This window comes from Bubalus kerabau, chromosome 3, assembly GCF_029407905.1.
Source record: "Bubalus kerabau isolate K-KA32 ecotype Philippines breed swamp buffalo chromosome 3, PCC_UOA_SB_1v2, whole genome shotgun sequence".
Lineage (NCBI taxonomy): Eukaryota > Metazoa > Chordata > Mammalia > Artiodactyla > Bovidae > Bubalus > Bubalus kerabau.
This window is the reverse complement of record NC_073626.1, coordinates 89,496,754-89,521,358: the sequence shown is the minus strand read 5'-3', so window position 1 is coordinate 89,521,358 and position 24,605 is coordinate 89,496,754. Positions and strand designations below refer to the sequence as shown.

The following is a 24,605-nucleotide window of genomic DNA, read 5'->3' as shown; positions in this document are numbered from 1 at the left end:
TATCACACATAAAAGTGAGTTAAAATTTCACTTTTGTGTTAGTATCATCTCAAGAACTCAATTAAATGAATAAAAGAAAGGAGGCTTAAGTATGGACATTATTATACAAATTTGAAAAACACATTAAAGGAAGGTGAGTCACAAAGTATGATATATTCCATACATGAAACCACACCTTTCTTCAGCACATACCATATCATTAGTGTATACTGTTTATTGGGTTTCTGACAAAATTACTTCAGAAACGAAACGGAAAGAGGCAAAATAACTGCATCTTTCTATTTAAAGAGTCATTTCATTCTAAAAGTTACTTCAACATTCTTGAGTTTGTAGAGCAAGATCATTTTAAAATTTTTTCATAATCACCTTAGACCTTATCTTGTTCATTTCAAAAAGCACAGTCTCATATATAATTATTATGGCCTATTAAAGGCCAATGAAATAAAAGCATAACACGGAAAAGGTCAGCCTGAGTAGAAGAATAATAATCAGAAAACAAACATCCGTGAACTTAATGCTCTGGAAAGTATTTTCAGTTGCATCACAGGTAATATGTCATATCCGTGATGTAATCATCTGTTTTTCCTTATGGAATAACTATGAATTTCAAGTGAATGTTTTTTCAGATTCTGGACTTAGTGTAAGGTCTAAAGACAGGCTAAAAAGAAGAAAACTTTATTTAAAATGCCAAGAGAACTCTCAGATTTCACCATAAAGCTGAATATATATGTTACGTATATATTATATATAATATACACAATAAAAACAAGGAAATAACCAAAAAATGAAGACATTAAATATCAAGACCTTAAGGAGAAAATACTATACACCTTTAATATATCATCATTAGTCATATTTTCTTCTAGCTGAGTACATACTAGAATTCTTAACTTCCTTCTTTGAATATCTTTGTAATCAATTGCCTAAGCATGGAAGCAACTACTAATAAGTTAGTACAAAATATCTCCTTTGCTTTTCACTTCTCTTCTTTTCACAGCTATTTGTAAGGCCTCCTCAGATAGCCATTTTGCTTTTTTGCATTTCTTTCTCTTGGGGATGGTCTTGATCCCTGTCTCCTGTACAACGTCACAAACCTCTGTTCATAGTTCTTCAGACACTCTATCAGATCTAATCCCTTGAATCTATTTCCCATTTCCACTGCATAATTGTAAGGGATTTGATTTAGGTCATACCTGAAAAGAGGAGAAGTGAAAAGCAAAGGAGAAAAGGAAAAATATGCCCATTTGAATGCAGAGTTCCAAAGAATAGCAAGGACAGATAAAAAAGCCTTCCTCAGTGCTCAGTGTGAAGAAATAGAGGAAAACAATAGAATGGGAAAGATTAGAGATCTCTTCAAGAAAATTAGAGATACCAAGGGAACATTTCATGCAAATACGGACACAATAAAGGACAGCAATGGTATGGACCAAACAGAAGCAGAAGATATTAAGAAGAGGTGGCAAGAATACACAGAAGAACTATAGAAAAAAGATCTTCACGACCCAGACAATCACGATGGTATGATCACTCACCTAGAGCCAGACATCCTGGAATGTGAAGTCAAGTGGGCCTTAGAAAGCATCACTATGAACAAAGCTAGTGGAAGTGATGGAATTCCAGGTGAGCTATTTCAAACCCTAAAACATGATGCTGTGAAAGTGCTGCACTCAATATGCCAGCAAATTTGGAAAACTCAACAGTGGCCACAGGACAGGAAAAGGTCAGTTTTCATTCCAATCCCAAAGAAAGGCAATGCTAAAGAATGCTCAAACTACCGCACAATTGCATCCATCTCGCTAGAAAAGTAATGCTCAAAATTCTCCAAGCAAGGCTTCAACAGTACATGAACCATGAACTTCCAGATGTTCAAGCTGGATTTAGAAAAGGCAGAGGAACCAGAGATCAAATTGCCAACATTCATTGGATCATTAAAAAAGCAAGAGAGTTTCAGAAAAACATCTATTTCTGCTTTATTGACTATGCCAAAGCCTTTGACTGTGTGGATCATGACAAACTGTGGAAAATTCTGAAAGAGATGGGAATACCAGACCACCTGACCTGCCTCCTGAGAAATCTGTAAGCAGGTCAGGAAGCAACAGTTAGAATGGACATGGAACAACAGACTGGTTCCAAATTAGGAAAGGAGTACGTCAAGGCTGTATACTGTAACCTGCTTATTTAACTTATATGCAGAGTACATCATGAGAAACACCAGGCTGGATGAAGCCCAAGTTGGAATCAATATTGCTGGGAGAAATATCAATAACCTCAGATATGCAGATGACACCACCCTTATGGCAGAAAGTGAAGAAGAGCTAAAGAGCCTCTTGACGAAAGTGAAAGAGGATAGTGAAAAAGTTGGCTTAATACTCAACATTCAGAAAACTAAGATCATGGGATCTGGTCCTATCACTTCGTGGCAAATAGATGGGGAAACAGTGGAAACAGTGAGAGACTTTATTTTGGGGGCTCCAAAATCACTGCAGATGGTGACTGTAGCCATGAAATTAAAAGATGCTTACTCCTTGGAAGAAAAGTTATGACCAACCTAGACAGTATATTAAAAAGCAGAGACATTACTTTGCCAACAAAGGTCCATCCAGTCAAGGCTATGGTTTTTCCAGTAGTCATGTATGGATGTGAGAGTTGGACTGTGAAGAAAGCTGAACACTGAAGAATTGATGCTTTTGAACTGTAATGTCAGAGAAGACTCTTGAGAGTTCCTTGGACTGCAAGGAGATCCAACCAGTTCATCCTAAAGGAAATTAGTCCTGAATATTCATTGGTAGGACTGATTTTGAAGCTGAAACTCCAATACTTTGGCCAACTGATGCAAAGAACTGACTCATTTGAAAAGACCCTAATGCTGGGAAAGATTGAAGGTGGGAGGAGAAGGGGACGACAGAGGATGAGATGGTTGGATGGCATCACCGACTTGATGGACATGAATTTGAGTAAACTCCAGGAGTTGGTGATGGACAGGGAGGCCTGGTGTGCTGCGGTCCATAGGGTTGCAAAGAGTCGGATGTGACTGAGCGACTGAACTTAACTGAACAGAATATCTACATCATAAAAATAAATGTATTGTTTTTTTAATTGAAGTAGAGTTTTTAATGATGAGAAAGCCAGGCGCAATGATCTATTTTTAAATATAACTCGGTCTAAATAAAGATAACCTACCTTTGGAAAACATATACTATATAACGTAAGAGCATTCTTGTATCTTTTGCTTTGCATTTACTAGCCAAAAACTATAGGACCCACTCCATCTTGGGTGCATTTAACTTCTTGTCCCTTTATATTCTGGTCACCAGTATTTGCAGTGTTCCTATATGTGGAGGCTGGCAATCTTAAAAAAAAAAAAACCCTACAGATGCAAGATTCAACTTCTTACTTTAAAACGGATTTCACACAAAAATTAAATCAGGTAACCTATATTTCTTTAACAGTTTACTAGAGCTTCTTGCCCAATATGACAGTCACTAGCCACCTGTGGCTAAAATTTTCAATTCAGTGTCTCAAGTCACATAAGCCAAATTTCAGGTGCTCAATAGCCTCCATGGGGCCAGTGGCCACTGCTTCAGAGAGTGCCAATATAGAAGATTCCTGTAGTTGTGGAAAGTCCTACTGGACTGAGTGGCACCGAAGGATTGCTTTAAGGAGCGAGCGTCCCAAATTTATCTTGAAATGAGATGCTTTTGATTACTTTATAATGTCGTTTCAAAGTATTTAATTATTGTGTAAAGCAAGGTCCAACTCCACTAGTAGTGAATTTTCTTAGAAAGTTATCTGCTATTGATAGCAACAGGTCTGGCAAAATGTTTTGTACATAGTAGAGTGAGTGAAGTCGCTCAGTCGTGTCTGACTCTTTGTGACCCCATGGACTATAGCCTATCAGGCTCCTCTGTCCATGGGATTTTCCAGGCAAGAGTGCTGGAGTGGACTGCCATTTCCTTCTCCAGGGGATCTTCCTGACCCAGGAATCAAACCTGGGTCTCCTGCATTGCAAGCAGACGCTTTACCGTCTGAGCCACCAGGGAAGCCCTGTACATAGTAGGCATTCTACTAAATATGGCTTATCTCATTCAAGGAAAAACAAAGATTTTTTAAGAAGGGAATAAGTAGTGCTGCTAACTGAAAGAAAAAAAAAAAACTATTCATTAAGAAAAGTAGTAAGCAGACATGTATTTATTTGACAAATATTTACTGCTCCCCATTCTTCAGGCTGCCTTGCCACCTTCTCCATCCTACTCTGCACCCTAGAGGTGGACCCATAATGCCTTGCATCGGAGGGATTCTCCTTCCTCTGGCTTCTTGTGGATTCCAACTGGAGAGACCCACGGGAGATCTGAAAGTGGGAGGAAAGTGAGACATGTCTGCCTAACGTGGGTGGGCCTTGGTCCTCAGCCAAAGGTCACTGCTCCTCTCAGGAAGTCCTCTTTGCAGGATACCCTTCTGGGAACTGCTCCCTCCTCTAGCCCTTCAGACCCTGTGGAGTAAAAATACCCATCTTTTGCTGGCCTCGGAACATGTCATTATCCCTTTTTGGTTTCCTTAAGTCCTGCCAACACATTGGTAAATAACCTTGTTTATTAAACATCCCTTAAATACCAACTTTAAGTATGCCATATGTTTCCTGTCAAAACCCTGACAACTATAATCACAAATCTGTCCAGACACAGTCCTAGCCCTTAGAGACCTCCAGCTAATCCTAGGTAGGACATACAGTTCTTAGAAAGGTAGCCCTTTTAAAATATTTAATTGCTTTTCAGTAATAATGCCCCATCCATATGTTATTCAAAAGTTACAAGTAAAATTTTCCTTTTAATGGGCCTCTCATTTCTACATATATTTGTTATATTTAACTTGAATATTTTGTTTCTGTACTTCATGAACTGCTTATATGACAGTAACAAACTAGCTTAATAGTAGTGATGGCCTTCTAGGCATGAACAAAGGAGTCTAATGGTAAAGCAACAGACTGGGAAAATTATGTGGGTAATTTAGACTAAGAGTCCCCTTTTATCCTAATCGTGTATTTTAAACAAGAGCATTTCATCCCTAAAGAATTCTGGCTGTGTTTCATACTTCTCTTTATCATATTAGAAAACAAAAGACATGTATTCAATTTAATATGCATTTATTTAACTACTTACTATGTGCAAAACATTGCAATAGGCACAAAAAAGAACAAGATATATTTCCTGATTCTTAACGTATTAACACATTCTTATAAAGGTGATCACATACAAATTACTGTTAGCAAAATGCTACATTAAACTGTTACTAAATGCAGTTTAAATAATTTCAGACTATGCTTTTTCTTTCCTGATAAGCTCTGACTTTCTCCATATTTTCCCCTAACATGTAAACTGTATTATATTACAATGTTAATTTACTATATATTATTTTCACCTTGTATAATTTTCACTAAATTCCACTCAGTGAAAGTTAACATGTAATAAGGAATGAGGAAAGATAAGATTAGTAAACACTTATGTCCCTATATTTTAAACATCCCAAACATGAGATTTTATCAGCTGCCCAACAATGAGCATATAACCAATGCAGGACTGGATATATCTGCCTTAATATGCCTGTACATTCTTTAAAATGTGAGTAACCTTTGCTCTAAAGCTTCGTTACATTTTGGAAAAGTTAGATGAAAGGTACTAAAATCAGAAACATTTAGTTTAGGAAGTAAACTTGGATCAGAAAAGAAATTCCATCTTTCTAAGGATAATAATTATTCCTGTGCTTATAGGAACCCTGACTTTCCTCTAAGTTACTCTGATGGAATACATATGTTTTTAACTTAAATAATGCACAAGATTTCTAAAATGTCAAGCAGGCCTATCTTTCTTTCAATGATTAAATAAGTAAAGGAAAGTAAAATCCAAATACCGCTTTGTTTTGGAAGCGACTCAGCAATTTACACATACCCATTTGTTGTTGTTTAGTCCTTAAGTCGTGTTCCACTCTTTGGCAGCCCCATAGACTTATAGCCCGCCAGGCTCCTCTGTCCATGGGATTTCCCAGGCAAGAATACTTGGAGTGGGTTGCCATCCTTTCCAGGGGATATTCCTGAATCAGGGATTGAACCTGCATCTCCTACATTGGCAGGCGGGTTTTTTACCACTGAGCCACCAGGGAAGCCCACACACACATTATTATTATTAGCCAAATACATTGGGACAACATTTTTTTTTTTTTTTTTGGCTACATATTGTTTAACTTGATTCACTCAACCCACCTGAGAGAACTTTCTAGCCCAAGAAGTCAACTGCCCTGTAAATAGCACCCTGAGATGTTTTTAAAAGGCACATCTCTCCTCAATCTTTAAACACCCCCACCTCCTGGAAACTTCCTTGACTGTGATGCTTATCGACAAATAATGGTCCACACACAACTTGTTTTCCTTGCAGACAATGTAGAGGCCCTAACACGATGATTTTAAATCACCCACAGGCCTTTCGGTCATTTCCTTCTGTGCATGCCATGGCTTCCAGAGTTCACCCGTCATGATTACACACACTTGGAGGAAGAAAACCAAAAGCTTTAAACCAATCAGCACTGACACAGTGAGAACAAAACAAAACAAACACAAAAAGCTACTCCAGTTGTACCTTTGCTCAGTCGTGCATTCCTCAGAAGTCAGCTGTAAATCTAATATGACAGAATAAACTCGTCCTTTCCAACTGACCTAAGAAATTATTTCACAAACTGTTTTTCTTAACATCTAATTACTCTTTTTAGTACACACCCTTTCTCCTGATGGCTCAACTTTAAATTATACTTTCTGTCAAAGACTTAGAAATATGTAAATGAACTTAGGAGGCATTTTCACTGACGAACATTTTATAAATTGTGGGAAAATCATTCTCTTTTTTTCTTAATATATCCCAATTTCTCTGGTATTTGACCTCCCTAAAGTGAGGTGTATAGCCAGGCATGATCTTTTCAGCTAATGTATTTAAATGAATATATGATCCAAACAGCATGAGGGCAACGCTGTGTCCAAGGAGCACACGGGCTGGTGGATGCCTCCTACTGCGTGTTTTCTCTCTCCGAGGTTTTCCACATAATTGACTAAAACGGAGCTCCTGAAACCTGACCTTGTATAAATGCAGAAGGCTGTCAACTATGTTCAAACAGCTCAGGAAATAAAAAAAAAAAAGAAATACTAAAGCCCAAAGTGGAGTGCTCGGCATTGAGAAGAAAGTGGTTTCCATCAGAGTGGTGAATGAGGGGGTTTGGCTTCAACAAATACAGGGGGTGCTTAATCAGGGCCTCCCTGGGTTGTGTTGCTGTTTTGATGACCAAACAGGTTACAGCAGGTAGTGGTGGCAGGACAGGGAAAGTTTAGTAAGAATCAATTAGTCTGGAGTGTATCCTGCTAGTGTGGGAAAGCTTCAGGCGTGCTAAAAAAGGGAGAGGGTTTTGGCCCCAGACCCATGACTGTAAAAACAAAGACTCCTAGGAATGTGGTAAAGGAAGAATCCAGAAGGAGAACAAGGCTGTGAAGAGGCCAGAAGCCATGGAGGATAAGCAGGGCCCAGTTATGGGAGCGGTACCCAGAGCATCTTTATGGTTAGAAACAGGACGACAAAGCAGAATCAGATTTGGACACCGTTCTGGCAAACCAGCAGAAGCAGCCGTGCTCAGGAAAGGCAGTGCATAAGCCTGGCCGGCCCCACCTGCTGGGGTGACCTCTGACAGGGTGACCGCTACTAGTTTCCAACCTGAAACCAGCTGGTGACACCAGCCCCAGTACAGCCCAGTCCAACCTCTGATAGGTTTCCTGGAATAATTAATTGCTAAGGCTGTGTGTGGCCTGCCTTCTTCTTTCCTTCCCTCCTTCAGGTCAGAGCACGGACCAGTCATGTGAGGTCTGGCCCTCCTGCCACTCCCACCCCCCCATCCCTCTACCCCACTTCCCCCAGCTCTGGAACTCTACTCCTGTCTCTTCACTTTGGGTAGATTTCCTCATTGGTAAAGTGAGTGGCTTGGACCAGATTATCTTCAAGTTCCTTCCAGTTCTAAGACTGTGTGATTCTTGGATGTTATAAATTCCCAGAATCATAAAATTTAGAGTTGAAAGGGACTTCAGAAGTCATCTATTCAACCTCCTACTCAACCCAAGCTAACCTAGCCAGAACTAATAAGCTCTGAAAGTTCTATGTAGTTGTTTTTGGCTGGCTGAAGATGGCAGTAATCAAAGCTTAAAAACCTTAAATATAAAGCATGAAAAAAATACATATGAGATTTTCAGAACATCTAAGAAAGAGTTCGAAGGAGCAGAGGCCCATAGAGCAGCATATCCTATTGCTCAGAAGTTAGTATCTAAGCAGAGCTATTCCCAGCCTTTGTTTTCACAATATCCAGGTAATATTAAAAAAATAAAATCACAGGGGATGTCAAAAAATTCTCCAAACACAACTAATTTTCAAATGATACTCATGCTTATATAAGACAAGGTGACTGGATGACATGTCATCAAATAAACAAAGCCTAGAAAGGAAACTAAAGACTATAAAGGAAAAAAAAAAAAAAGACTATAAAGGAGAAACAGTAGTACTTTGGGATGCATTCAAGAGAAATCAAAAAGAACATCCCATATGTTTTTAAGGGAAAAGCTTCATTTATAAACTACTTTTCAAATTAATTTTTATCTGATAATGAATATTCTCTTTCCCCCTTGAAAAGAATTATTTTCTAAGGATCTATGCCAACTTTCCTACTACAGATTTTGAAGGAATCATTGACTATATTTAATAAATAAGCATCTAAAACAGTAAGTTTCCATTGTTTTATTATCAATTACTTAAAAGTGGTAAGTTCATAAATAAATGAGAAGAGATATCCTTAAAGTTTGGAAACTATCAGTTCTTTCAATACAGATGTGTAGTCTTAAAGTCAGTTCAATAAATATTCTATCAGATTTCTTTTTTTAATAAAAATAACTTCTAAAATTTATTTTAAAAAGTAGAAGATCTAGAATACTTAAGTCCACCTTGAGGAACATACAATAATATATTGCTTTGGCAATTAAGACCATGTAGTACTGACAGAGGAATACATATGAAGCCAAACAAAGAGTCCAGAAAAAGAAACACATAAATGTGGTCCTCTGATTTACAACAAAAATGGCACTAAAATTCAAAGGAGAAAATGAAAATGTCTTTTCAATAAATCTGCTGGATCAATAAGATATTCATATACGGGGGGCTTCCCTGGTGGCCCAGACTGTAAAGAATCTGCCTGCATGCAGGAGACCTGAGTTCAATCCCTGGGTTGGGAAGATCCCCTGGTGAAAGAAATAACTACCCACTCCAGTATTCTTGTCTGGAGAATTCCATGGACAGAGAAGCCTGGCGGGCTACAGTCATGGGATCACAAAGAGTCGGACACGACTGAGCAACTAACACACATGTATCGGGGGAAAATGCATCTCGACCTCATCCACATACACAAACATTAATTAGAAATAGATTGCAGACCTAATGTGAAAGATAAAATACAGCTCCTGGAAGAAAATATAGGAATATATCTTCATGACCTTAAAGTAAGCAAAGATTTCTTAAACAAAAAAGCAATGATCATAAATCATAAATGGAACGTAAAATTAAAAACTTCTATTTATTAAAAGATAGTAATCAGATAATGAAAGAGAAAACTGAAAATTGGGAGCAGATACTTTAAAACACACACACGTGTGTGTGTATATATATACATATACAAATCATCCATCAGATATATCTCAGATATATATCTGATGGATGATTTGTATCCAGACTTTATTAAAAAACCTAAAACTAATAAAAAGGACAACCCAATATAAAAAAGTGAGGAAAAAGGTTGAGTTTTATGTTATGTGAATTATATTTAATAAAGCTGTTATGTTTAAGAAGTGAGCAAAATACTTGAAAGCCACTTCACAAAAGAGGATATCCAACTGACCGATAAAGACATGAAAAAGTGCTCAACATCATTAATCATCACGGAAATGCAAATTAAAACCATACTGAGATACCACCCACCAGAAGGGCTAAAATTAAAAAGACGGACAATACCAAGTGTTACTGACATGTAGAATAATTAGCTTTCTCACACTTTGCCAGCAGGAACAGAAAATGGTAGCATCGACCATTTTAGGTGAACACACATACATTCTATGACCCACCAGTTCCTCTCTTATGAGTAAATGGGTATGCTGACCAAATGGTATGAACAAGAATAATTACAGCAATTTTATTCATAATAGCTCCAGTGAAATAATCTAAATACCCATTAATAGTAGAACAGATAAAAATTGTGATATATTCTGTGATACAATACTGCCAAGTCGCTTCAGTCGTGTCCGACTCTGTGCGACCCCATGGACTGCAGCCTACCAGGCTTCTCTGTCCATGGGATTCTCCAGGCAAGAACACTGGAGTGGGTTGCCATTTCCTTCTCCAGATACAATACTACACAGCATTAAAAAAAAGAATCAACGGTTACACTTAACAACATGGATGAATGAAATCAAAGCAATGATGAGCTAAAGAGACCAGACACAAAAGGATACATCCTTTTGTAGCCTATAGGATTTCATTTGTATGACATACAAGAATGCGCTTAGTCGCTCAGTCATGTCTGAATCTTTGAGGCCCCACGAACTGTAGCCCACCAGGCTCCTCTGTCCATGGGCATTCTCCAGGCAGGAATACTGGAGTGGGTTGCCATGTCTCCCTCCAGGGGATCGTCCCAAACCAGGGATTAAACCCAGGTCTCCCACATTGCAGGTGGATTCTTTACCATCTGAGCCACCAGGAATTCATTTTTATGACATACAAGAATACGCAAAAACGATCTACAAGGATAGAAGTAAGGTTAGCAGAAACCTTTGGGGAGGACACACTAAGAAGGGCATGAAGGTGCTTTGTGGGTGCTGGAAGTGTCAGACAATGACCTGGGTAGCCGTTAAATGAGCATATTATATTTAAAATGTGTGTGCTATATTTTTTACGTGTGTGTGTGTGTGTGTGTGTGTGTTCTACCTCAAATAAAAATTTTAAATAAACAGGAAAGTAAATAAAATGATCTCATTGTGCTCCATGATGGCAGGAATCATGCCTTATTTACATATTTGCACCTTCCAGGGCCTAATACAATGCCTGCTCAGTGTTTGTTGAATTTAATTAAATTGCCCACCAGGCAGCTCCAACTCTATGATCTTCGCTAGATGATTTTTGTCCATGTCTGAGTGGTCAAGAGAAGAACTAGAGTTGTGTGCTTGCTTCCTGCAGACTCTTTTTAAATTCCCAATGCGTTCATGTTTAAAATATCTGGTGTTTTTTTTTTTTTTTCTTTTCCAAAAAGGGAAATAGGAGTATTTGCATATTGAAAACAACCCCATTTGCAGGGTTTAACTAGATTCAAATCAAAAAGGCAAAGGAAGAGGAAACAAAGAAAGGTACTCCTGTGGCGCCCTAGAAAGCAGATGTTCATTAGGGCCCAGACACACGGATGATGATCACCATGTGCTTATCTGAACGAGCTATCTTCAGAACACACAGTCAAATCAAATTTTGAAGGCTCAAAGGATATTCACTGAAGAATATCCCAAATTGCTGAGCCATGAATTTGAATTTGGTGACAGAAACAGAGGGGTAGAAAAGAACACCAGATATCACTCTCTGTCATTTCAAATCCTATTTGTATGCTAAGATATAATCTATTCTTTTAAAAAATAAGCAGTTGAAGTCAACATTTAAGATTTCTGCTATTAAAAAAAAAAAAGATTTCTGCTATTAAAATTAAAATCTGAGAAACTATTACCAAGTAAGAAACACACATTTATGCCAATCAAATAAAAAAAAACTTTTGTGATTATTTTTAGATAAATAATAATTTAGTGAAATATTCAAGAAACTGAAAAAATGGTTATATATGATTTTTAAATTTATGGGTGAACAAAAAAAGTATGCAGCTTACCATTTCACTATGTCATATTTAAGTTCCAATCTTCTTTGGAGTACACATTTGGCATCAAAACACTTTTTATTATGCTAATTATGTTCTCTTTTGCTCAAAGTCTTACATCATGTCTGTGCTTCTATAACACTTGTTGTTATTTAGCCAGTAAGTCGAGTTTGACTCTTTGCGACCCCATGAACTGTAGCTCACCAGGCTCCTCTGCCCATGAGCTTTCCCAGGCAAGAATACTTGAGTGAGTTGCCATTCCCTTCTCCAGGGGATTTTCCCAACCCAGGGATTGAACCCTGCTTGGCAGAATTCTTCACCATCAAGTCACCACCAAATACAATTTTATTTAAATTTTCCCTATAAAATTGGATAAGGAATCAGAAATAAAAATCTGATTCAAAGAGGGAACTGAAGTTAGCAAATTCTTAATCATAATCTATAAAGCAAAGATTTCTTTTTTTTACCCAAATTAAGTCAGACCCACTTGGTCCCTTATTTGGGCAGATGCAGTGGGAGTAGCTTCGAAGCAGCCATCACCCTGGCAGATCCACCAGGAGCACACAAACCCCTGGCTGCTCAGAAGTCAGTGCACAGTGGGACTACTGTCACTGTGCAGGAAGAAAAGGTAAAAGTAGAAATGGAGGAAAAAGGAAGGAGGGAGTGTGGGAAAAGGAGATGAGCGAGAAGAAGCGCACTTGGGAGATCGCCCAAACCCACGGACTTCATCCCTCCTTTGCAGGCTCTTGGACCATGTCGAGCTCTTCACCCCAGAGTCAAGCCACAATCCACAAACAAATACCAAAGCATCCATGGTCTGAGTTGTCTTCTTAAGCACAGACTGGTTCCATTTTTGTCCTCTTTTCAGGGTAGGATTCTTAACCAGTGCTCCATAGGTTGAGTCTCAGTAAAAATCTGAGGTCAATGGGACTGTGCCATCATCAGATGCTCAAGGTTTGGTCCATCTAGTCAAAGCTACGGTTTTTCCAGTAGTCATGTATGAATGTGAGAGTTGGACTATAAAGAAAGCTGAGCGCCAAAGAATTGATGCTTTTGAACTGTGGTGTTGGAGAAGACTCTTGAGAGTCCCTTGGACTGCAAGGAGATCCAACCAGTCCATTCTAAGGGAGATCAGTCCTGAATATTCATTGGAAGGACTAATGCTGAAGCTGAAACTCCAAAACTTTTGCCACCTGATGTGAAAAACTGACTCATTTGAAAAGACCCTGATGCTGGGAAAGATTGAAGGCAGGAGGAGAAGGGGATGACAGAGGATGAGATGGTTGGATGGCATCACTGACTCAATGGACATGAGTTTGAGTAAGCTCTGGGATTTGGTGATGGACAGGGAGGCCTGGTGTATTACAGTCTATGGGGTTGCAAAGAGTCCGACACGACTGAGCGACTGAACTGAACTGAAGAGTTATGAAGCATTGTTGGACCAGGACTTGCTGGAAATAGAAGTGATGGCACCGGACGATGATTTCTTTGTCTTTTGGTTTCCTTCTTGTTACCAGCCTCAAGAGCTGTTTGCCTGATTCAGTGCTACAGAAGAGGAGAGAAGTTGGCAAGGCTGTAGTAATCTAGCCTGTGATGAGCTAGGGATGCAAAACCCTACTTCTTAGAATCTAGCCTTGGACTACTTTATAAAATTGAGGGTGGACTAGGAGGAAGGAGAACAAGAGATTATCTGTGAGGCCAGCACAGGAAAAGAAAACAAGTATGTGGGGAGCTAGTCTCAGGAGTGAGGAGTGAGCAGGGCCCCCAAGGCTTAACCCAGCGAGAAGCTCTAGTGCTCACAAGTCCCACTTCCACAAATCCCTGCCCCTTGTGACTTCATAAGCCATACCTCCCTCCTCTTCTTAAAACCCAGTCCCCAGTCCGGTAAGCTCAAAAGCCCTGTTGAGGGACTAGGGGGAGCTCCAGTCTTCCCACTGCCCCTCAGGTGAATTAAGAAAAACTCCTCACTGCCCGCAAAAGGGGGCAAAGGGGGGTACTCGGAGTTCCAACTCTGAATACTTACCCTCCTCCTCCAGGAAACATTGTTCCTTATGATGATTTGGTTCTATGCATGAGTGCATGCATGCTAAAGTTGCTTCAGTTGGCGTCAGACTCTGTGCAACCCTATGGGTTGCATTCTGCCAGGCTATCTGTCCATGGGATTCTCCAGGAAAGAACACTGGAGTGAGTTGCCATGTCCTTCTCAGGGAAGCTTGGCAGGTGGGTTCTTGACCACTAGCACCAGCTGGGAAGCACATGTGGTAGGACCAATACATAATAACTATATGTGAACTATAAATGGGCTACTTTCACAGGCCCATATATGGGTTGGCTGGGAACCCTTTAATGAAAGATAACAATTTATATATGAAATATACGAGATGAATTTCAAGTACTAAGTGATATGTGAACTTTTTGGAACAAAACTTGTTGGAAACACAATTCATTTTTAAGATAAGCTATACCCAATCACAGAAAAATCACATGGCATTCTAAAAAATACCATTTGCCTAGCAATAGAATTTCTGTTAGAGAAGTTTCTCTTCTAGCCAGTTCTTTTTGTGTGTTGCTGTTGTTGTTAATAAAAGTATGCAAATAATCATGTAGAATAAAGCCCAAGAACTGACTGAGACAAGGAACTTTTTTTCTTAAGGCTTCCATTTTTTAAACAATGAAATTAATCAAAGTTGTGCTCTGTAGGTGGCAGAGGGGACTTTGGAAGTATTTTAGTTAAAGACCTGAAAATAAATACTGGCAAATTTTCCTTTCTATAAATGTCTGCATTTGTCAAAAGCCTGTTTGGTACTGAATCTAAATTACTGCTGAGAAGACAAAGGTAAAGTTGGTGGTATTACAAATTTCTGATATGATGTACTTCTCCTTGTAACCAAATATTTTATGAGACTTTATTTCAAACTGTGAAAATATTTCACTGTTATTCCACATACGAAGAAGGCTTTAGAGGTTTTTCAGCACAAATATTCTCTTAATTACAACTCTCAAAATTACCATGTTTAAAAAGTGTTAAATAGGGGGAATAGTATATTGTCATTTGAGGAGCTTAAGTACAATAGAAATGTAGGTTTATGATCTAAAATTATTTTTTGGCAATTTTTATTTCCCTCCCAAAAAACTCAAGTTCAGAAAAAGCATAGAATTCTATGATGTATCCATCGAACTATGTCCATTCCAATTAGTAATTTTCAACTTATAAAAGACAAAATCAGTATCATATAAAGTGGATCTACCCACTTGGGAGAGCTGGGAAGATGATGTATTTTTTCTTCAAGATTGGTAAAAATTATTCATGATATCTATGAAATAATCTTGTTTTGTTGCACAAAAACTCTTCCTGAAACCATCCTTTTTTTTCTCGACCCAGTAGCCCAATAGCACGTGTTGTTCAAAGGGTAGTCGGAAGGGTGGGCTCAGTGTCCCACACTGAGGCCAGAGGATAATACGACTCCTGAAGGACTCAGACCCACTGCAGAGCTTATTTAAAAAATTAAACCTAGAAAATGATGAAATAAAGAGAATAAAAAAACTATAATCTTAAAAGATCAGGAATAATTTAAAAATCTGTTATTTTCTGAAGAAATGTCAACTCACACTAAACACATTATCACCATGTAGATTGCAGGCACACAATGATGCCTAACAACTCCAAACAACACTAACAAATTAGAAGAAATAAACATCACTTCAAATGATAAAAGTAAAAGAATAAAAGTAAAATTTCCATATCACAATTATGTCATCATTTAAGGATTACATTTCCAGCCTGTCTCAACCCTAATAGGTGGGCTTAATAGTATATTTGTAAGCATAAAACTGGAAACATAATAATGTAAAATAAGGTAATTGAATATGAAACTTTGAGGAGAAGGAGTTAAGATAAAGTATGAAAAAGTGATATTCTTTAAAACTCTAAGTAGTCATAAGAGGATTACAGAGCAGAAAATATATAAAACAATGGTGATTATCAATTTAAGAAATTTTCATTCATTAATCTAAAGCCCATTTTGCTATAAAATTCCCAGGTTTGTTGTAACTTTTATTACCACTTTACCTTTTCTCACAATACACATGACAGTTTTTAATCCCACATGTGGATCAGAGAGCCTTCCTGTCACTCAGACCCCTGGTTGGTATGCTGTCTTCCCAGGTGAACCATTTTGAAAATATTCTTTGCTTATGTCTTAAATGTGTCTATTCTGTCTTTGCTGGCAGCTGGACAGCAGGGACCAGATATGACACTCCATTACCTTTCCCAGTACCCAAAGCAGACAATGGTGCTCTAGGGTGACTAAGGAAATACAATCACTTCGTTAGTACTATAACCCTTCAAGAGCCTAAGCAATTTCCCACAAACACCAGCTTCAAATTTAGCCTAATTCCAGAATAGAGCCATTGCAGACAATCACCCACAAGACGTTGATTTTGTGTGTTTACAGTGAAAATGTTAGTCGATCAGTCATGTCAGACTCTTTGCAACCCCATGGACTATAGTCCACCAGGTTCCTCTGCCCATGGCAGTCTCCAGGCAAGCATACAGAAGTGGGTAGTCATTCCCTTCTCCAGAGGATCTTCCCAATCCAGGGATTGAACCCAAGTCTCCCACATTGTAGGCAGATTCTTTACCATCTGAGCCACCAGGAAAGCCACAGTACCAGATTTACAAGCAAGTTAATTGTTCATATTAGCATCTAATCTCTCTTTTAGAATCTAGCTTTTCACACATATCATCCAGAAGACTGTTCTCCCTCCTCTAAAATGGCAAATGCATGCATTTAAGAATTAGCTAGAAGACAATATATGGAGAACAAGAATGTTCAGTTTTAGACTGAACAGTTTCTCCTCTTGGAGGTCTAGATGTTGATTTTTGTCCCCCTTTTCTTTCTCACCATCTTTGATATACTTTTTTTCCAACGCTTGTTTGAAAATGTTAAATATTCATATAATTATGTTAAGAAGACTAGGTGCATTAAGCAAAAATAAGGAATTCAATTATGTAAGATACATGTTTAGCTTGCTAGCTTGGCTGTCAGCATTCTCTCTCTTTACACCTTCCCCCACATATCTACCTGATTAAGAAATGACTTAGTTTCTGTTCTCATATCTGTGTGTGTGTGCTCAAATCTGCATGTGTGTTTGACACATACACTCTATAAGAAGGCATTTTGCTGTGTATCATCAGACCAAACTCTGGGTGGTAAATGTTTGTATCATCCAACTGCTGCTTCTCCCAAAGCACAAGGTTTTACTACTTACTTGTTAAAATGATACAGCAGAGAAATCAGGACATTTACATTCATTCCACATAAAATCCCCAAGCCCAATGCTCAATTTTGAATATACAACATAATTGTGTACCAAATATTATGGCACTGCATTTAAATCACTGACATATCATTACTACATTTTCTTTAAGTAATGTTACATTGAATAAAACACCTCCACTTAAGAACAATTGAGTATGTTCCTGTTTATTCCTGTAATATCCCAATGAATGGGCTAAAAAACTAGGTAGCTAAATGTCATATTTAGGGTAATACACCCCTCAGTAACACAGATAATTATAATTCTGAACAACTTGAGGCTAGTTTATATTTTAGTTATTATTCATTAAATGAATAAATGTTTTTACCACATCTGAAATATACTGAAAAAAAAAAAAAAGGATTTTCTTGAAAATTAAGCAGAAAAAGTTTGAATTGTGTTGGTAGGGGCCAGTAGTAAGAGGCAAATACATGCTGAGAAACCAATTCATCACATGTAACATTTCCCTCTTTGATATAACACAATGAGATCTTTTTTTCTGGTGCATAGTCTTTAATAAAGACTGTAAAAAAAAAAGGTACTTTGATTTCATAAATTAAGCATGGACCAATTGATATGGAATTCATCTTAGTGATCTTCATAAAATGAAAGTTTTCATTACAGGAACAAGATAAATTAAAATTCATATCAAACTATATTGAGATTTCATTAGAAAATTAGGCTGGGTTATTATATTTGTAAATTTTGGTCTATAATTTTTTTCTGGTCTAAGAAAATTTTGCATGTACTTATTCAGAATATAATAGTAACAAGCATTTACTTAGCACCTAGTGTTCTGCAAATCAAATAAGAAATACAGACAACTGATAGCCTTTGAAAAGAGATTCAACGTAGGATAAGGAGACCACGCTAGGGGAAAATAAACTTTAGGGGACTGAGAATCCAATCAAAAGCAAACTAGACAAGAAATCCCTCGTCTTTAAAAAAATGAATGATATTTAGGTGTCCATATAATTTTAACTTCCATTCTAGACCTTCCTCACATAATGTTTATTGGTTCAAAAGATATAAGGGAAAAAAAGGAATTTTCATTTCTAGCAAATCCTTCTTTAGTAAAAAGAAAGGGGAAAAGGTCCTGCTGTCTAGCATAAAGACCTAGAACTTAAAATTTCAGTCTTCATTAAGTAAGCTGGGGTAATTAATAGTTCCAAGAAACTATTAAGCAAAGCACAAACACTAAGCAACATATCAAAAAGCTTAAAACTTTTTGTCATGGAAGTGTATTACATGGGAATTGCCATATTTTAATTTAAATCTGAAGCCAAGATCACCATATATGTAAAGTATATCTGGTTATACTGATACTAAATAATTGATTGCTTTCCTCCTTTTCTTCACTTATCTTTTCCCTGTTCCATTCTAATAGTGTAAGATTTGGCTTCCAACATATAAAAAATAATAGATATTATGGCAATTTAAAAGAAATGGCTATCCAAGGGGAAGGATCCTATAATATTACATTATAATGCATCTTCATTTTAGCATTTCCATGACCCTGAGTCTTCCAACACTACTTCCAGATAGCCACAATATCTCAGCCACTTATGAAAAGAAAGTATATTCTTCATATAAAATATTGTATTAATGTATTGATGCATTTAAACAAACTTTATTCATTCCCCAAACACAGTTACTTCTCAGGACACAAAGTACCCCAAGTCTTAATATCATGCAACTGTACCTCCAATCCACCTTAATATACTCAGTAGTTCCATGTATCAAATCATGACCCCTAATTCCTAAAGAAACAGACTGATACAATATTCATGTGTTTACAACTAAGGAAAATTTAAAGAATTCAACAAAGCATTAATGTACCCAAAAATTCAATTCAGAAAAAGCTTTTTTCCTAATAGTTTCATTAATAGAATACAAAATTATGTTGCTCAATATTTTTCAGATTTTTAGGCTAGGTTCAGGTATCTTCTCTGGCATACACCTACACAAAAATAGTTTTAAAACAAACATTTGTTTTAGAAAAAAACATTTTTCTAGTGTAGATCATCTCTTACACAAAACAATCTATGAATAAAGATCACAAATGAGTCAAATTGCTTGTAGATGGTACAAAATATCAACTAACCATTAAAGAACGTTTTGTACTTCCCTTTCTTCAAAAGAACTAGAATAAGTATTTCAATTCCCATAAATATTTGTATACACATATTGGTAGTAATATACATCATGGTATTTTTGAAACAAACAGAATTCAAGGGTTTCCTTTACGATAAGTGAAAATGTCTACATACAAAATTCTAATTATCATTGTCAGAATGTTTCCTGTGTATCTGAAAAGTAGATACCAAATTTAACTTTCAATAATACACAATATCTCTTAATAATTTAGAAAGTCCTTCAAAACAATACGTGCTTATACTTATGAAGCTACATCAACCTATATCTTAGAATGGATGTGTCAAGTGACAAAGAGACTCCTGCTGTGATAAGACCATCCTTACAGAGAAATACAAAAAACTCAACAAGCGTGTAAAATCAGGTTACTTGCAATCTCTGTTACTCTGCACTAAGGTATTATAAAAATTTTGGAGTCCTTCATTTCCACCCCATGTCCAGCCCTTCCATAATATCCTCTATTTACCTTATGTTTATTACATCTGTATTACTATTCTTTTTATGTCAAAGCATAACGCACACAAATATGGTCACATGCTGTAATACAGCTCCATACTCTTTTGGTTACTAATTGTTAATAGAATGTAGAAGTAACTAATATGTTTCTATAGAGAAACATTACTAAATAAATTTTTCAAAACAGACTGATTGGATGATTAACATAAGAAAAATTATTTGACATATGATAACTTTTTAAAGTATGGTAACAAAACTGATTTTCAAGTGCCGTTTTCATTGGTATCTATTCCTTTTGAGGAAAAGAAATCCCATCCATTTATTCTTTCTCGATTCAAAACAATCACATCCATCTCTTGATCACAAGGCTAAGTCAAATATCACTTGGTAAACGACCACACCATTCTTCAGTTTTTGATATAGCTTCCAAACAGAAGTTTCAAAACAACTCTGTCTAGCAAACACATCACTGTACTTTAAACGGTGACGCTACCTATCCCATATTTCAAGAGGGTTAGAACACAAACACACACAGAGGCAAGGATCATCACTGTAGACCACAGATACTACGTCAGTTTATTAACTCTTCAGGTAGAATAGGTTAACACTTGTTTTTAAACTAACTACAGATCAAATCAGGTCTCTATTTTTTTTTAATGATTCACAATACCATGTTACCGAGAAATAGATTAGATAAGGGAGAAAAAAAAAGGCTATGTGTACTGAATTATGCTTATCTAAAATCTGTATCTAGTCCTTTACATTTTAGGAGATGCCTCTTCTTGAGATAATCAAGATTCTTTACAACAGGGAATTTAGATTTAATTATCAAACTTTAATACCATGTTATATAGGTCAAGTGAGTATGTCTGTCTTTCTCCGGAAACAAAGAGATTCAGAGTAATAGGATTTCAGATTTCAGAGTAGAAACAGCAAGATATGTTTTGAGACTGTCATTTACTGTAAAACAAATCAATATTAAATGCTTTATGCAGGAAGCACACTTTCAGAAAATGGGCCCTAAAGCTTTCTGGGATCCGACCCTAATTACTAGAGCAGGCTCTTGCCGTTTGTCTCTCTCTTCAATTATTTACGGGGCAAAAAGAGCCAAATGGCATTGCATTAGCTATATTAAATACTATGTACTTGGTTTCTAACTTACTAATGGTACATAAAAATTACTAAGGTGAATGTGCCTGTAGAAACATGGTCTTTTTTTCTTCACCTGAGTGTATGTTATTTATTATTCATAAAGTTAAGTGTTGAACAGGCTGTCCTTTAGGTACCCAATGCTGCATAATTTAAACAAATGCATTAAACATATATGATATCTAAAAAGTAGTGCATTGATTACACCTCAAAATTTCTCCGAACAACTTATATTTACAATGTAGTTCACCAAAATATGGGTACCGCCCTCCAGTCCCTGAAAACAAATACAGAGGCTACCACACAAAAATGAGTAATGGGTATCCTTACTGCTACCATCTTGCCGCTTTCTGGCGATTATTGGGGAGGGGGTGAAAATGAGGTCCTTGAGAGCTAAAAAATTTCAGGTCTCTATGTGGAAGAGTGTCATTTTACCTATAGGGACACATGCAGAACGATGATGTAGGTACATAACATGGACCACACACACTGTAAGAAAGAAAGGCTTATCGAAGTTGAATCAGAGATTCTCTGCACCAGGCCTGAAATGCCCTCTGCCAGCAAGCAGGGCATGATAACAACCTTCCAGAGAAAGTTCAGAGGCTGTACCCACACTTGATTCTTTTGTAATCTGGAAGGGCACCAGGAGTCCAGATAGGAGATGCTAACAGCTGACGACATCTTTTGCATCCAACTTTCGCCCTCCCAAACTGGAAAAAAGCTTCCAAAGCAGCGAAACCCTCACTTTTCATGGACCCAATAATTTTTTAAAATGAGTTCAGAAGGCATCAAATTCTTATAGTAAAAATAAGATAGTTCCACTAACAACGTACCCAGGGTCCCTAGAAAGCCAGGCGCAATTTGTATGACTACATGTCATCTGCTGTGTTACTTAAGTATGTACCAAAGCCACTTCTGAGAAAGCACCACTGAAAATCGATCTGTAGGTAAACATATAAGGTAGCATTTTTCAAAACTAAATACGAAGTCACTTCTCTCCCTGCATCGAAATCTGCCCATTGTCCCTCCTTTGCAGAAGCTACAGTGAAGATTAAAAGGGACATCAATGAACGCTGAGTGAACTTTGGCCACTTTCCTACCCAAAACACCAGCGTAAAAGTAGAAATCAGTAACCAGGTGAAGTGCCACAGCGCACAAAGATCAAGGCGAGGGGCGGGCGCGCAGGGCCGGAGGCGGGGAGGGAAAAGTCCCGTCCCCCGCTGGAGCCCCAGTCATCGCGCGCGCGGGAGACTGAGGGGCGTCCCCGGGGGGCGGGAGGTTCGGCGCCACTCCGAGGGAAGCCGAGAGTTACCGCTCGCCGGGCGAGGCCCAGGAGAAGGGATCGAAGATCTGCGCCGCCAGCGGGACCCGCGGCCGAGCAGCCAACGCTCGGCGAGGGGCGCCGCTCGGCCCGCGACCCTCCCCGCCTCCCGGGCCAGGAAGGGGCCGGCGGCTCTTTCCTGTCTAGTCTTTCCCCCCGAGGCTTTCTGTAACCCGATCCCCGCACTCAGTTCCTCGGGCAGCAGCCGCCCAGCGCGCCGCCCGGCTGCGCCCAGGCCAGCGCTATAGTTAGCAACCTTCCATCAACTCCACCGGGGGCGGCGGGAGCTCGCCGCTCGCCCCTCCCGGACCCGAGCAGCGTGCGCCCCGGGCGCCCCCCATCCCCGGCGCCCCTTTACCTTCGCTTGAAGATACTGGGGGTAGTAGTAGGTGGCGTACTGAGGGTACATCTGCTGTTTCCACACTTTGCCCATGAAGCTGGAAGGGAGCCTGCCGTGCAGGGTCGCGGGCACTTTGGGGTTTCCAAGTCTCGATCTCTCCTGCCTCTCCCTTTCCGGCGGCGGCGGCGGCGGCTGCCGCTGCTCCACCTCCCAGCCCGGACCAGACGTCCTCCTCCTCCTTCTTCTCCTCCTCCTCCTCCTCCTTCTCCTCCCAGACAGAGAGAAAGACACTGCAGAGCGCAGAGGGCACCCCGGACAGGGCGCTCCCAAGGAGTTGCCTCCCGGAGCCCGACTGCTCCGGGGCTGCCAAGGGCTGGCGCGCTGGCCGCGCTCCGCTCGGGCGAGCAGGCTGAGCGGGGCCGGGAGGTGATCAATATAAGTGGAAAGTGCTGCGGCGGCGGCGGCAGCGGCGGCAGCGCTCGGTGCCAGGCGGCATCTGGGGTGGGTGCGCCCGATTGGGAGAGGGGAGAGGGGCTGGCGTGCCGAGGCCGTGGGGGAAGGGCGGCGGGGGCGGGGCTTGGGCGCCGCGGATCCGGGACCCGCTGGAGGTGAGGGCTGAGTTTTAACCACTCCTCACCTCCCGGGCTCCGCGTAGGACGGACCGAAACCTTAGGAGCCCGGATCGCTTTGTGTTGGGGGTGGAGTGTGGGGGTAGACTGGAGGGACCCAGCTTAAGAACTGCGGAGTGGACACCTTGTTTGCTTTCATGAGTTTTATCTCCTTTAGGGGAGGGGAGGGGAGGAAAGGGGAGAAAGAGGAAGAAATCTGATTTATCTCTCACTTACCCTCACCCAATGATTTTTTTTTTCCCCACAAGAGAAGAAAAATGATTCAGTGCCCAACCACAAAGCTGCAGTGGGGACACCTGGGTTCGGTTCCCCCATCCCCCCTCCCAGGCCTAATTTTCTAGTTGACCTTGGGAGGGTTAGTGTCCTTCGGTTTGGTTTTCCCAGATGTGAGAGGTGAAACCCTGCCCTCTGCACAGGAGGAGGCAAAACGCGCGGGGGGTTGGGGGGCGGGGGTTCGCGCGCGCGAGTACACACACACACACACACACACACACACACACACACACACCCTCACACCAAATATACGGATCCTTCTAAGGGGGAGATGTCGCAAAGAGGCAGAATGTTATCATTAGAGGACACAATATAGACACCAGCTTTTCTCTGCCTGTTTCTAATGCTGCCAGACAGTCTGTCAACTCCCACTCAGGAGCAAGGAAACTCCCTGAGTTTGGAATATTTTAAGGCCATTTTGAAAGTCACGCTGGCATATTGTTGCAGTGTGCTTCGGTGACATATTAAAATCAATCTCTCCTTTTCTGCCTCTCTCCATCTCCTGATTGTCACAGCTCCAAACAGCCCCAGACAGCCGTGGTTCAGTTCACTACGTAACTGGATATAATTTAATGGAGTTAATTGGTCCCTGAAGCTCCCTGTAGAAGACTTTTTACATTCTAGCTCAACAAGAGATAATACCAAAATGTACAAATAGGATAAGTAAGAAAGCACGTTCAAGTTGAATTTGTTGCCCATCTAATAAAGGCTAATGAAAAATTAATTTGCTATTAAATAGACCTTGATTACTCTGTTTTGTCATTCTGGATTTCCAAGAGTCTGTTTTCATAATAGCCCAAAGGTAAATCAAGCTGAAATGAAATGCTTGATTTTGTCAAACAGTTACATTTTTGTCTGATTACATTTCAAACGGTTTAGTAAGATACTTTAAAAACAATGCAATAGTGAAGTGAAGCCTTTATTATCTTTATAATATCTTTATTATCTTTATATTGTGATTTAGACAAATGTCTACATTAAACATTTTTAAAAAAGC

The 24,605-nt window shown here is 39.2% G+C and overlaps 1 protein-coding gene across 4 annotated transcripts in view; it reads right to left on the bottom strand.

The window, feature by feature from the left end:
* The window catches only part of RBMS1 (RNA binding motif single stranded interacting protein 1), a 219,220-nt gene extending 195,972 nt beyond the window's left edge, over window positions 1-23,248 (bottom strand). For 2 of the 4 annotated variants that reach the window (XM_055572430.1, XM_055572433.1), the window contains exon 1: window positions 22,725-23,248. In XM_055572430.1, the coding sequence (XP_055428405.1) occupies window positions 22,725-22,799 (75 nt within the window). In that variant the 5' untranslated portion in view covers window positions 22,800-23,248. The remainder of the gene's footprint in view (window positions 1-22,724) is intronic. The other 2 variants (XM_055572438.1, XM_055572439.1) reach the window with 2 other exon arrangements.
* Between the last annotated feature and the right edge of the window lie 1,357 nt (window positions 23,249-24,605).